The 15,454-nt window shown below is 39.3% G+C and overlaps 1 protein-coding gene across 1 annotated transcript; it reads left to right on the top strand.

The window, feature by feature from the left end:
• The first annotated feature begins 245 nt into the window (after positions 1-245).
• LOC123637719 (uncharacterized protein C5orf49-like) lies at positions 246-958 on the top strand. Its single transcript, XM_045550700.1, has one exon. The coding sequence runs from the start codon at positions 246-248 to the stop codon at positions 687-689; it is 444 nt and encodes a 147-aa protein (XP_045406656.1). The 3' UTR covers positions 690-958.
• The last annotated feature ends 14,496 nt before the right edge of the window (positions 959-15,454 follow it).

Here is a 15,454-nt window from a genome sequence, read left to right as displayed (position 1 = left end):
TTAAAACTGGCCTTGCATTAGCAGCTGAGCGCCTCCCGCGACAGAAGGCAGGCGGGCCCAGGCGCTGCCCGAGAGGGCGGGCACGAGGTGCGGAGCCCCCCACCCCCAGGCCCAGCTCCCAGCAGCAGGTCGCGGTTTCCACGCAACGGCCGATCGCGGGCGCCGGGCCGAACGCGGGCGGACTCCGACGGGGCCCCCGGCGGGAGGGACGCACCCGGCGCGGCGACAGCCCTGGGCCGGCGGACATGGAGGACGACGAGGAGGAGATCACCGCCGCCACGCTGCGGGGCAAGGCCCAGTCAACGCCGATCTCGGCGCTGTCGGGCTTCAGCTACATCCCGCCGCGGCGCGTGGAGCCCCAGGAGCACAGCTACTTCTACCGCCAGGGCCAGGCAGGAGTTATTTCCTTCTATGACTGTGTTTTCAAGAGGAAGTTAGATTATAATCAGAGGCTGCACCGAGATGACAGAGAACACGCAAGAAGCCTGGGACTTCATGTGAACGAAGAGGAACAGGAGAGGCCCGTGGGCGTGCTCTCGTCCTCCGTCTACGGAAGGCGCATCAATCAGCCCCTGGAGCCGCAGAACCGGGACCACCGCCGCGCCAACCACGTGCGGGCCGACTTCTACAGGAAGAACGACATCCCCAGCCTCAAGGGGCCTGGCTTTGGGCACATTCAGCCCACCTAAAGCCATCCCTGTGGCCCATAGGGCATGTCAGGTGCCCCCTGCAAGCAGGAGGGCTCCTGCAGCCTCATTTCCCCTTTTGTTGCCTCCCTTGCATGCTGACAGCGGGAGGGACAAAGCAGCAGTTTCCCTGAGGCCCCTGGTCAAATGCCTTTCATCCATATTAAGAATAGCTAAGGTGATGATTTTCATCTGAAATTATTTCAGATTAAATGATACCGGAAACTGATTCATTGTGAGCACCTGAATAAAATGCATGCTTTGTTCCCACTTAAAAAAAAAAAAACTGGCCTTGCCTTAGTATTTGCTTGATACATAGAATACAGTAGAAGTAACTTCGAAGAAGAACTTCCAAGGTTAGGTCAGAAGAACTCTTGCAGCATCTGTCTGGTCTGGTGGAACCACAGTCTGTCTTACAGCCATGCTCTGCCTCATTAACCGCTTTGCTAGAAAGATCATGTGAAAAGGCCATTAGACCACGTGGGAGGGGAGGGGGCCAGGTCCAGTGCTGCCACCAAGGTGCCAGCCACGTGAGTGAAACCACCTTGGCTCCTGCAGATCACAAGAACCATCCCCTGAGTACCACCAACTGTCCCTCGTCAACGACACATGCAACAGAACCACCACATGAGCACTGCCCAAATCTCTGACTCACAGAATTATGAGATTTCATTAAATGATTGTTTTAAGCCACTAAGTTTTAGGGTAATCTATTATGCAGCAACAGTTAACGAAACGCCTCTGTTCCAATCAGCTGTGACTCAAAGGGACCCAGAGAAAACCATGTCTACCCCAACAAGGACAGTGGTGGAAGTTTGCTTATAGGAAAGACTGCGTGACATCAGGAATCACAGCTGAAATCTCCAGGTTCATTGCTGTCCTTAATTTCCCTTCAGGATGTAACCAGGAGGAATAGGATTAAGTTACAGGTAGATTCTGGTGGGATTTAGATTAAAAATATAAAGGTGTATCTAGATGCCAGATGAGACTATTGACGTCACTAGCCAGATTGCAACTTAATCACATTGAGAAGTAAATAATCACATTGAAACAAGATTTGTACTTGGTGATTTAAGGATAATTATATCTAAAAGCCAAGGACTCTCTTTGTCAATCTCATATTTGCATGATCATCTGAAGCAGAGAAATTAATAAATTTTAATGATGCCTCTCAAGTGTTTTTGAACCTTGGTCTACATGTATTTTGTAGATATTCACTTGAAAGTGAAAGATACATATGTGAAATCAGTTTTATGTACCTAATTTTGGAGAAACAAACCTCTAAAACTTAGAAACACATTACATAGTCATTATTAACTAAAAAGAGATAAAACTACATGTCTCAAACATGTCTCATAATCCATGGCAGCTACTTAAAGACAACTATTTTCCCTCAACTATTGAAAAGTTTTAGCCTTCAATCCACATATTTCTCCAGAAACCACCACAAGCATCAGTGTGGTGTTTATTGTCAGGTTTATTCTAACTTGTCTTCAAAACAGTTGACTCTCAATTTACCTTGTTAATACACAGCAAAAATCTTGATGCCACCAAGAAATTTCTGTGAATTATTAAAAATAACAAAATGTGAAAAGGAGAACCTTTGATCCTTGTTCAATGTTTTCTCTGTTTTTCCCTTGGGCTAATTGGGGCAGCTGTGTTAATTATATGGATTCTAAATGTCCTAACCTTCAGCTAATATTTTCTAAAGTATATATGGACTATGTTTATGAGGTCTAAGATCTCCTGTTAGATTGTAAATTCCTTGTAAACCCAGAAGCCAAGTCTTTCTTGTAATTGACCAGGGAAAGAAAAATGGTACAAACTCTATTCATTTTTTTGGCAATATGATAACTCAAATTTTAGGTGTGCTAAAGGTGTCAGTAATTGACACTTGCTGTTCTTACTGTCTAGCATATGGTTGTTATTTTTTGCAAAACAGCTTTTCCTTTAGGAGAACGGCCTCCTGCTTCATCCAGGTGATCTGGGTGGACAGAAGCTCTACCTCCAACTCCAAGGATATGACAGCATGGCCTCCAGTCAATCAACAAATCTCAACCCCCTCGCAGAGCGATTTGCTTAGAAATGAGCAAAGAGCCTAATACTAGGCAAGGTAGTGTGTTCTAGAACTTCTGGAAAAATAAAAGCTTTATTCTCTGGCTTGGAGGAACTCCTGAAATGCATCCCTTTCTCCTGAGTGTGAAGTTAGAGATCTGAAACCATTTATTAATACCATTTTGCTACCAAGTGGAGACACCTTGGGCCTGCAAGGGATGCTGGGTAAAGCAGGAAAGGCATGTTAATGAGACAGATGCAAACTGCACCTTGGCGGCTAATCTGAGCCACTGCACGGAGCCTCACCTCACGTATATACATCTGGACTTGGCAATTTTATGAGCCAATAAGTTCTCTACTCCAAAGATGAGTTTTATTTTGGGTTATGTTTTGCAACTAAAAGATTTCTGACTGATACGATGGTATTCTGCTTCACCACAGAACCTTGGAACGATTTAGAGATAAACCTCAAGTTCCATTAAGGAGGGACTTTTGTCTCTGTTGTTCACTGCCCAATCCCATTGCCTTAAACACTGCCTGGAAATATTAGATGCTCAGTAAGTATTTGCTGATGGATGTACAAACTCAGTTCAGTTTTTAAGGAGGTGAATGTTATCACTAACACATGCCTAATGAAAGAATCTGAATAGCATACTCCTAAAAAAACACATATAAAATTTAAAACACCTAAAATTACTTAGACACAGTGAAAACAAAAACTGAAATGATTGGTGAGATTCAGTCAGTGATGTGCTGGAACTGGCTGTGCTGGCTTTGGAGAATGGACTGTGTACATCTCTTTCCAATTCCTCATCCAGTGACTTCACCTTGGTAGTTTGAAATTAGTCATGGTGGGAGTGTTTATACCACAGTCATCGGTAAACCCTACAAATAAGGGGTTTTATTTCCTCATCTCTGCCACACCCATTCAGAGAGCCAGTTAAGCATTATTTCACCTAGAAAAGCCTTTCAGTGTAGTGAACATGTTTTTTTTCATAAAGATAAAATATTTACATTTCAGAGCTGGAAGGAAACTGTGACGTTTTCTACTTAGATATCCTAAATTTAAAAACAAGGAATCTGGTCTCAGTTAAGCTAAGTTAGTGAGGTGGTAGCACTCTTGGGACCCCTTATTTTCAAGACCTAAATCACACAGCCATGCAGCATGAAAAAGAGTGGAAAATAATCCAAATGCATGAGTTTTCAGTGAAATAGTAGGCATTTGGTGGGGAAAATGTGTCCCTCAAATTACATAATGTCAGGCAGCATGCTAGAGGAAGGTCATGTAGGTAAATGTTGTAAAGGAGCCTGGAGACCCTGCCAGGCTTCTCTCGGGCTTGCTCTACCTGCGGGGCCTGCCTGCCCTGGCACAGTCTGGTTCTCTGTCTCCGAGGGATGTGTGAAACAACCAGGAGTGACCCTGCTCTTTCTGAAGGCTAAAAGGCTCCCCGGCAAAAGTCACATCAGCCTTGTGCCCCAGAATCAAAGGGAAGGCAAAAATCGACTTGATGTTTATTGTATTCTGTGAGCTATATTTTTTTGAAGACTAATGACTCTTTGGGTCTTTCTTTGGGAAACAAAATCAAGAAATAAACAAACATAAGAAGAAATGAAAAAATTTATCTCAAATTTATTACAAAAAAAAAAAAATACTCAGGTTTCCCTAAGCCTGAAGATGATAAAGTGAGGCATTAAAATAAGCACAAAAGAATGATTCCCGATATAACCCGGGCTGCTTCTCCTGGTTTTCCCACTAAGTGATCTGCCAGCTGCAGGCTTCCCGCTATCACTTCGAGACCCTGACACCCCCCTTCCCCCCACCTAGATTTCCTTTAGACCACAAGGAGCACATGAAATGCAAAAGGGTGTTGCAGTTCACGAACCTTATAGAAAAGCTGCTGTCCCTGTCGCTGATGTCTAAAACCAGTTCAGCATTAATGAAAAGGCAAGGTAGTACTCTATGAAACATTTGTGTGGAAAAAGCAGGTGTTATCCTCTCTATGGGATGTTACCTGCTCTCAGTTTCTGTGTTTTTTCTTTCAGAGGAAAAAAGAGACAAACATCAAACCAAACATATGTGGGGTCGATACAGGCAGTATATTTTTATTTGGCGTGTTTGATTGATCAGTAATAACTTTGTACTAGTCTACATGACCTGGGTAATGACATTATTTCTATTATTATTACATTTTTCCCTAAGTCAGATAATTAATTAACCCAACAATATTGAAGACCTTTGCTGCTCACACTGAGACTTTGGAAAAAACAAGCCAGTGAAAAGACAGATCCTGAATGAGAGGGCTGGTAAAGCTCGGGTTGATTTTGCAGGTGTGCCGGGGGCGGTGGCATGGAGGCCCCAGGACAGGAAGAGCCTTCAACCCTGGTCTAGCGGGTGTTGTGTCTCTCCTTTGTTCTAAGGCCAATGCTTGGAACAATTGCCTTTTTCTTTTCTTGTTATTTAAAAAATGTCTTCTGTAAAAAATGTGCTTAATGAAGAACAAACATGCACACTGGCCAGAGGGAGTTGGAATAGGCTATATAAAAAATTGCTCAAGTTAGTCCAGAAACTATTCCACAAAGAGGCACTGAATTCAGCATCAAAAAGCCCATGTTCACCTTTTAGATCTGTGAATTTTTTTTTTTTCCAGAATATTACGGAGGTACAAATGGTTAGGTTACATATATTGCTTTTGCACCCCCCCCCCAAGTCAGAGCTTCAAGTTCAAGAGTGTTCACAGTGAGCACCACACCCATTAGGTGTGAATATACCCATCCCCTCCTGCCCCTCCACCTGCCTGACACCCGATGAATATTACTACTATATGTGCACATAAGCATTGATCAATTAGTACCAATTTGATGTTAAGTACATGTGGTGCTCGTTTTTCCATTCTTATGATATTTCATTTAGTAGAATGGGCTCCAGTTCCATTCAGGATAATAGAAGAGGTGCTGGATCACCATTGTTTTTTGTGGCTGAGTAGTACTCCATGGTATATACATATACCACATTTTGTTAATCCACTCATGAATTGATGGGCACTTGGATTGTTTCCGTATCTTTGCAATTGTGAACTGTGCTGCTATAAACATTCAAGTGCAGGTGTCTTTTTATTAAATGTCTTTTTTTCCTTTGGGTAGATGCCCAGTAATGGAATTGCTGGGTCAAATGGTTCTACTTTTACCTCTTTGAGGTATCTCCATAATACTTTCCGAAGACATTGTACTAGTTTGCAGTCCCACCAGCAGTGTATGAGTGTTCCTATTTCTCCACATCCACACCAACATTTGTTGTTTTGCTTTTTGGTAAAAGCCATTCTCACTGGAGTTAAGGGATATATCATTGTGGTTTTGATTTGCATTTCCCTGATGATTAGAGATGTTGAACATTTTTTCATATATTTGTTGGCCATTAGTCTGTCTTCTTTTGGAAAGTTTCTGTTCATGTTTTTTGACTGCTTTTTAATGGGGTTGTTTGATTTTTTTCTTGTTGATTTTCCTGAATTCTATATAGATTCTAGTTATCAGCCCTTTATCGGATATGTAGCATGTGAATATTTTCTCCCATTCTGTATGTCATCTATTTGCTCTCCTGATAGTTTCTTTGACTGTGTAGAAGCTTTTTAATTTGATCAGGTTCCATGTATTTATTTTTGGTGTTGCTGTAATTGCCTTTGGAGTCTTCTTCATAAATTCTTTCCCTAGGCCTATATCTATAAGAGTTTTTTCAACATTTTCTTCTAGAATTCTTATAGTTTTATCCCTTAGGTTTAAGTCTGTTATCCATTGTGAGTTGATTTTTGTGAGAGGTGAGAAGTGCAGATCCTGTTTCAGTCTTCTACATGTGGCTATCCAATTTTCCCAGCACCATTTATCGAATAAGGATCTTTTCGCCAGTGTATGTTTTTGTCTGCTTTGTCCAAGATCAGATGGCTATATGACGATGGTTTTATACCTGAGTTTTCAGTTATGTTCCATTGGTCTATGTCTCTGTTCTTATGCCAGTACCATGCTGTTTTAGTTACTATAGCCTTGTAGTATAGCTTGAAGTCTGGTAAATTGATGGCTCCCAATTTATTCTTTTTGCTTAAGGTTGCTTTAGCTATACGGGGTCTTCTCTGGTTCTATACAAAGCATAGAATTATTTTTTCTAGATGTGCAAAAAATGATGTTGGTATTTTAATAGGGATTGCATTGAATCTGTAGATCACTTTGGGTAGTATAGACATTTTAACAATGTTGATTCTGCCGACCCATGAGAGTGATATGGTTTTCTATCTGTTTATATCCTCTGCTATTTCCTTCCTCAGTGTTTAGTAGTTCTCCCTGTAGAGGTCTTTCACCTCCTTAGTTAAGTATATTCCTAGGTATTTTATTTTCTTTTTTGCTGTCATGAAGAGTATTTATATCTGTATTCCTATACAAAAATTGCCTCACCTCCCTAGTCTCTTATTTTCTTATTTTAAAATGAGGAAGTTAGAATGACAAATTCTAAAATCTCTTTTTCTTTTAACATTTATTAATTCTAAGTGTTCATACTTCCCTGGAGTGCTGAGTCAGTTTCTGCAGAGAATTCGATCTGCATATTTCACTCAGGGCTAAAAGGCAGGTCTGCTGAGAGCAGAGGGAGGAAAGGCTCTATCACGTCATTTCCAGGGTCCTGTAGAAACTCCAGCTACTTAAGAAGCTGCACTTAGAAAAGTAATACTAAGTGTCTTTAGTGTTAACATAATTGTTCAAGTCCTAATGAAATGATTGCTAGTTAGCTCTTCACACCTCTCCCCCATTGCTATATGTTAAGTATAAACAGATGTAAAAGACATTATCAATTTCTAATGTATAGATCAATAACTCATTCATTCATTCAACAATTATTTATTAGATGCCAAATGGTCTCTGTCCTCCAATATTTGAAGTCTAGGAGAGGTAACTATACAAGACATTATAATACAGTATTGAATTAATAACAAATAAATTGGTAATTCGGGGAAAGGAAAGAGGAGAGTTCATCTAGATTTGTTTATCTAATAACATCTTCAGAGGGAAGAGTAGTGGTGATACTTGGTCTTAGAGAATATATGTGACTTGAATAAGTAGAGGAACATGCATAGGACATTGCTTGGTCACAAAGGGAGGACAAATGTTCCCTGAAGAAAGTGAGCCACCAATCTGAACATGTCAGAAGCTACCTCTGGGCAAGTGGAATGACACAGCGTAGGAAAAGTACATCCAGGCCCACTTCTGGGGACTGATATATCACGCTAATGAGTCGGTAACCTCTCTACCTATAGCTGTTACATCCCCTAATGTCATACACCAACTTGACACATTTTCTCTGATAAGAAACTTTTCCAGTGTTTGTACCTAGTTTCAGTGTTATTTTAAACCTTCAATACTTTAACTTGGTCATAGAAATAAAGTTTAGAAATATTGACATTGTGCCCTTTTTGTAGAAAGGAAATAAAGTTGAAATGTCAACACAGTTGGCTGGGTCCAATTCATTAAACACAAAAACCCTGATGAACTGTATGCACACAGCACTCTCCCCAGCTATTATTCCTGGAGATCTTTTAAATTGAATTCAGGCCAGCTTTTCTAAGCAATAGGAGGGGGGAAAGTACTGAATAAACAAAAGGCCAAGCTAAGAAAGCAGCAAAGACTTTTAAGTTGTAAGAGAGTTTGTGAAATAAAAACAAAATGGAACTCTAGAAATGTATAATCATAGTTGTTTTACAGATTTGAATACTAAAATAAAATACCTATACAAGAGGCAGAATTGCCCCAAAATGTCAAAGTTAATGAACAAAGTGATAGGGAAATAGTTGACAGACACTATGTCTTTTCCCCAGAGACAGAATTCTCTCCATCACTTTTATGATAGTTAACAAATATGATGATATGTTTGTGGAGTGCTTTATAGTCTAAAACTTGCTTTTACCTGTAATGTGACTTTTTCCTTGTAACAAGAATACGTGGTATGATTCTCATTTTATAAATGGAAAAACCTAAACTGGTCAGAAAGTAGTGGTGGAGGCAAGACTTGAACTAAGCCTTCCAGCAGGGATGAAATACGCAGTACAGAATATTGCAGTTTCCCTCTCATTTCACAAGCTTGTGAGGGATATTCCGCTCTGTGGAAGTTTACTATAGGACATTGGAAGTACCCCTTTATTCTCTTTTTCTCCATTTCAGAGGAAAATGTTTTTCTTGGGTCTTTTTTACTCCTTGACCAAATAAATAAATAAACAAACAAACAAACAAACAAATCCAACAATCTATGAAAATCCTCTGCTTCGATTCCAGGCCATTTCAGAGTTGAAAAGATACCTTGAATCTAGTACAATAACTGTCACATAACTTTCTCTGATTCTTTTTCTAATGTGTTTCTCTAGTTTCAATTACATTTAGTTACATCTAAAACCATTATAATAAAGCATGTGATTCTCTGTCCTGTCATGAACTCCTTAAAGTCATATTCCACATAGTCATGTGACTACTGCAATTACTCCAACAACACTTAAGAAACACTCAAACAGGTTAGTAAGCAAAACCAAAAAAGTAAACTTGATGAGAAATAAAATTGGATAAACTAACTTGACATCTGTAGAGAAAAACCACAGGGGAAATTAATGTATTTTAGAAAGATAAATCCAAATTGGTCCCAAATTATGAGCCATAGTCAAACCACTAACTGCCATTCACAATTTAGTAATTTTGAATATTCTTACTTTGTAACTGAAGGTTATTTAGGTTCAATACAAAGCTGGTATTTCCTTTGAATTCTTTTGAGAGGAAATGCTGATTAAATTGATGGTACAGCCAGGAATGACTGCTTTGCAGGACAACTATTTTTAAGCATACTTAAACATTCCAAGTATCTATCTGCATGAAAGCAAATAACACATAAACTGTACAGAATATATTCTCTACCCTTAACTGTGCAACAAAAGAGGTTCTTCCAGAAGGTAACTCCAGGTGCAGTTGTGTGTTCTGTGAGAATTTGGTTTGGAGGTACAGTTGCTATACAGTTATAAGTGTGTGTATCTTCAATCATTCTTCAATTTGCTAAATTACAAACAATTAGCTTTTCGATAGATTACTGAGTGTTCCATCTGTTTGTTAGGAAGCTTGATGCCAAGTTTTATTTTCAATGACATATTTTTAACCCTCTTTGCCAGTATATTTCTTTCCATTTTTTCATGTGCCTCTTTTCTAATTCATTTTATTAATCTGTTGCATACGTTCTTTTGATATATCCATGTTGGTCAAGAAAGGTTAGACATGAAATCCAATCTCTTGGCACAAGATTATATGTCTAAAACCCATAATTTAAAATGAGACTTGCTAAATTTCCCATAAACTCCAGACACCTTTGTATCACTCTTCCACAAAACTTCTACCATCTCACTACTTACAGACATTCCAGCTTTAAAATCTGTGCCTTCCATAAGGGTGATTACTATCTCCTGTTTTCTCAAGACTCTGCCTACTTTTAGGTATAAAAGGAGCCATTTAATCCTTTGAATTCTAGCGCTGAATCCTATAAAAATTCATTTCTGCTAATATGCTAGCCCCTCAGGAAATAGTCTTAAGTCATTAAGATTTTACATTTTTTTAGCATCTCAGGCACAATTAGGTCAGTAGGGAAAAACATATTCAGATTGGCCTTTCATGTTTGGTGTCACTGATTGTTCCACAAAGATGATGAAAGCTCCAGCTAGGATTTCCCAAGGGCTACTTCCCCTCAACATATCAGAAGGCATGGGATTAAAAGAAATGTTTCCACAAAATGTTATGTCCAATAAACTTAGCTTAGGTTGAATCTTCTACGCTAAGACAAAAGGCATTATCTTGCTTTCATCTCTATTAAAATCTTGGTGTTTGTTTCATAAATTTAGTCTTTGAGCCCTGAAAACCCAAAGGATGTAATCCCCAGCAGTTTCACCATTTACAAAAACTGCCACCTTCAATTTTAAAAGCTGCTTTGATCTCAGCTAAGCCAATGTGTCCGGTGAGGGTGGGCGGAGAGGGTGGGGGGGAGGAAATATAGAAATTGAAAAAGAAGTTCTCAGCCAATTAGAAAAGATAAAGATTAACAATTCAATATGACTGCTCAATTGTATGATCAACAATTCACACAGTTCCTTTACCACTTTTCTATGACACCATCCCCTGATTGTCACCCTTTCTTCTAGAAAGTCTTTAATGGTAAGAAACCAAAAAAGAAAAAAAAAAAAAAAAGAAGAGAAAAGGAATTTTTAACTTATCCTTACAGAGATGATAGGTGGATAAGAAGATAAATTTATTACAGAAAAGTATAAATTAGATCAACATTAGTCACACTAACCAGATTAATGCTTGTTTTCCCAGAGTATTTTTAGTATTTAGAGGACTGGTGCCTGCTAACAACCACATGAGTAAGCTTGGAGAAGGCCTATGATTTATTTTTTAATATTATATATTTTCTCTTTCCCAAGTTTTTATGACGTTTGTATTAAGCATAATAATTATCTTGACAATTATTTAACCTTTACTTAAAAAGAAAAACCACAGACCAGCAGAACATTTGCAAAGCATACAACTAATAGAAGGATAACGTTAAGAATTTATAAGTGTTTTAAAATAAACTAAAAAGACAGCTGGGCTCGGTGGCTCACACCTGTTAATCCCAGCACTTTGGGAAGCTGAGGGAGGAGGATCACTTGAGGCCAGGAGTTCAAGACCAGCAACATAGTGAGACCCACTCACTACATTAAAAATTTTTTCAAAATTAGCCAGGTATCGTGGTATGAGACTGTAGACCTAGCTACTGGGGAGGCTGAAGAGAGAGGATTGCTTGAGACCAGGAGATGGAGGCTACAGTGAGCTATGATCATGCCACTGCACTCCAGCCTGGGCAACAGCAAGACCCTGGCCCTAAAACACACACACACACACACACACACACACACACAGACTAAAAAGACAGCCCAACAGAAAAATTCTGAAGGAGTCCAAGTAGACAAGTCACAGAAAATAAAACACAAATGCCCAATGAAGAGATACTCAACTTCATTAATAATCAGAAAAATAAAAATAAAACTTAAACTGAAAGGTGACACACCATTTTCACTCATCCATTTTATAAAAATTAGGAAGTCTTACATTACCAAGTATTGTGAAGATTTTAAAAACAGAAATACTCATATATTGCTTGTGGGAATATAAGTTGGGAAAACTACTCTGGAAAGTATTTTTACAATGTCTATGAAAGTAACCTGAAAAAAATCGCAAGTTTTACAAAAGAGCAATTTCACTCCTTACATATATTTTATATCAATATCTTAGACATATGCACAATGAGACATGTAAAATGATATTGCAAGGACAAATAAAAATTAAAAATAATAGGCGTAATTCTCCCTATTCAACATAAGGGAAGACTTTTCCCTCTCTCTTTTCTTAGAACATTTATTTACTTTAGAAAACTTGTAAGTTCCTTCTCTGTCTCTTTGAAAGGTATGTAAATCGGTTTTGATGCCAAATAAGCCTGTTGCCAGCTTTGCTACCTAGGACCATCTTTCTCAAAGACCTGGAAGTCATCTTTTTAAAATGTAAACATCAAAGGTGATAGTGCCCCTGTCTCCCAGTTCCCGAGGGAGGGTAGGAAGGAGCCTAATTTTGGTCAATTGACCTAGAACAACCTGCATGGGTAGTAATAATGCAACTTCCAACTGTTCAATCAAAGTGGTTCCATGATGACATCTGAGCCACTAGGGAGGTCCCAATCCAGGCACTATAAAACAAGACTGAGACCATAACCAGTCTCACCTTTGCTGCAAAGGTGGGTCCGGTCATCATCTGTGGCATATGTATCATGCTCTGTAAACCTGTATCTTGCTCTTACCCTATGATCCTATTTTTCTCTCCTCAATAAACCTCATTTTCGAGCATGCCTAATTTTAGTGCATCTGGTCATTTTTCGGCCATGAGTGCACCAAGAACTGACATTTCAGGCTAAAACCTGACATATAGGGAAACTAATGAAAGATAAGGGCTAGTTAGCAAGGTTCATTATATAGATTCCCTGGGCTGATTAGGGTCTCCAGACCCTTATTCCATGTTCCATGTGGAGTTCTACTGTTTGGAGATTTATATGACTGACTTCTGGGTCTGGCTAAAATTCGATAATTAAGAATTACCCTGACCTTCTTGGTAGAAAGGGGGAGGTCAGAGAGTTTTTCTTCTGCTTCTTTTTAATTGCTTTCAGCTCAAAATAATCTTTACATCAAAATGACATATTTTGGAGTAGCATATTCTGCACCCCTTCAAAGCAAATGAGAAAAACATAATCCAAGAACTTGGAGTATAGAGTCCAATGAAATGACTAATATTTAAAAGGAAGACGCTCCCTTTGATAATCAGACTTGAGTATCAGCCGGACACTTATACAGCTATTAGTACTGAACTGGCTCCCTATTACAGGAGATGAATCAGTAAACACTCAAGCAAGAACTTTCACATTCTGAAAAAAGGTGACTATCACTATGTCCCATCTGGACGTTGACCATTTGGAGATTTATATGACTGACTTCTGTATGTGGCTAAAATCACTCTCTCAATTTTTGCAAACATAATCTATGAAACACCAAGCCAGTTTCTCCTTTGTGCAGTGGGAAGGAGTGCAGGGAACTTCACCTCGAAATATGGCTTCCTGGTATAATCAATGTTTTAAATTAAAGGCCCTTAGGCTTCTTCTGAAGTTTCTTGTGAAAAAAATTACAAATTTAAAAAAAAAAGGTGCTTAGAGATCAACAGAGTCTGGAAGAGACTTTTCCCCTACCTACATAAAGACTGACAGATCCACCAAGGGGAACAATTGTTCTTCCTGCCCCTTCACATTCATCTCATTGTCTATTACAGAGGAGAAGACTGCGAATGTAATCACACCTGAACAGACTCTTTCACAAGATAAATATCTGTCTCTCAGGCTCATTCAATTTCCAAAGAAAACCATTCACAAGTTAATCTCTGTCCCCCATCCATTCATCGCCCTGGTGATCATTTATTGCCTCATCAACAGAATTACCTACATTCCACGTCACCCCCCTCCCTGTGAAATAAAGCTATACAAGTATCTGGGCCCCAGTGGGACTCTGTGGTTCTTACCTGTGTACACGTTGATAAATGTGTATGCCTTTCCTCCAGTTAATCTGCTGTTGTGAGTTGCTTTTTTTAGCAAACTTGTAGAGGGAGTGTGAAGGGAAAGTTTTCCCTGTCCCCTGCAAATGGAAAGGAAACATGTTCAGGGCCAGCTAACCCAGTGAGAAATCTCACAGAAAATGTGATCAGCTAGAGCCTAAAGCAAAATAAAAGTTTCAAAGAGTCTCAGAACTACAATAAGCAGTAGGAAAGTAGTGATAGCTCTCTCCCGACAAGTGTGCGGCCTCATCATTTTTCTCTGAGGCTGTCAGAAGAGAATCTAATGTTCGAACACAGAAGCACTGCAGGTTCAGCAGAGTGTCCCTGACAAGTTAATATTTGAATAAAGTTTTCCCTGACATAAAACAAAAGGGTGCACTTATCTAAAAGGCAAATCCGTCCACATACACATTGAAAATAATTCTATATGGTTAACAACTGGTTATATTTGCCTGTTCTCTATATAATTCCTGGTGCTAAATGTAGAAAAATTAAAATTATAAAAGCGATTTCCATGGAAGGGGAGAAAACAACTTTTTTCCTCCACCCTCCTAGATTCACTGACTGGACCCCAAAATCCAACTGATAAAAGACAGATTAGCAAAAGAAAAACAAAGTTTTCATTACGTACATAACAAACGCAGGAGTTTCACAAACAAATGACACTCAAGGAGGTAGCCAAAAGACTGATGCTTATATTCTGTTTTAGGCCAAACCAAGGGAAAGGGGTTTGGGCTTCCGGGTGGGGGTTTGGAATTACAGGTAGGTGAAGGAGGAAATGCCCGGTAAATATTGGCTGTTTTCTCATGCAGATAAGTCTCTCAGGTGGTAAGAGTTGTCTCTAGGAGTAGTTGTTCTTCAGGTACAGAGACACTTTTACAAATAGAAATTACCTTTCTATGTTTAAATTTTCTTTATAAAAGGGGAAGTATATACTCTATTTGTAAGCAGTTAGGGGAAGGTAAAGAGTTTTGTCGGCCTCTACGGTTCTCAATTACCCTTAGGTGAAAACCATCCATATGGCAAAGAGGCCTATGTTGGGGTGGCATATTCCAGACCCCTTCTCCAGCCTCCCTTCAGGACCCCACACCCCTTTGGGAGACATCTCTTGACCATCAGGATCTGCTCTGGGTTCCTTATTTGAGAACACTCATTCATTCCTGATTGTGAATCCGTGTTTATGTGCTGTCTTCTTCCTGGGGTTTTTCATGGCAAACCTCTTCTCTAATTATGGAATAAAAGACAACCAAGTTATGGAATTTCAAATGTTAACAGGCAGACTTCTCTCGGCACTACTGATATTCTACACAGTCAACCGTGGGGCTCCCTGATGTCTAATTCAGAACCTTCATTCATTTGGTAAAGATCAGCTAGCTTAAGTAACACTCCTTAATGATTGCCAGTTACTGCTAAATCTAACTCAGGTTTTATTTATAAGCTTGAGTGTAAATAATTAACTTTAACTTGTCCTAGAATTTCAATTTTTCAGAACAAATCAGGGAGCATATACATGATAGAATTTATTCCTTCCC

This window comes from Lemur catta, chromosome 5 (genome assembly GCF_020740605.2).
Source record: "Lemur catta isolate mLemCat1 chromosome 5, mLemCat1.pri, whole genome shotgun sequence".
NCBI lineage: Eukaryota > Metazoa > Chordata > Mammalia > Primates > Lemuridae > Lemur > Lemur catta.
Note: the sequence above shows the minus strand (reverse complement) of the source record. Positions and strands in the feature narration are given on the sequence as shown.

Excerpts from the sequence above, each read along its gene's own strand:
- LOC123637719 (XM_045550700.1), top strand. The coding sequence starts at position 246 with ATGGAGGACGACGAGGAGGAGATCACCGCCGCCACGCTGCGGGGCAAG.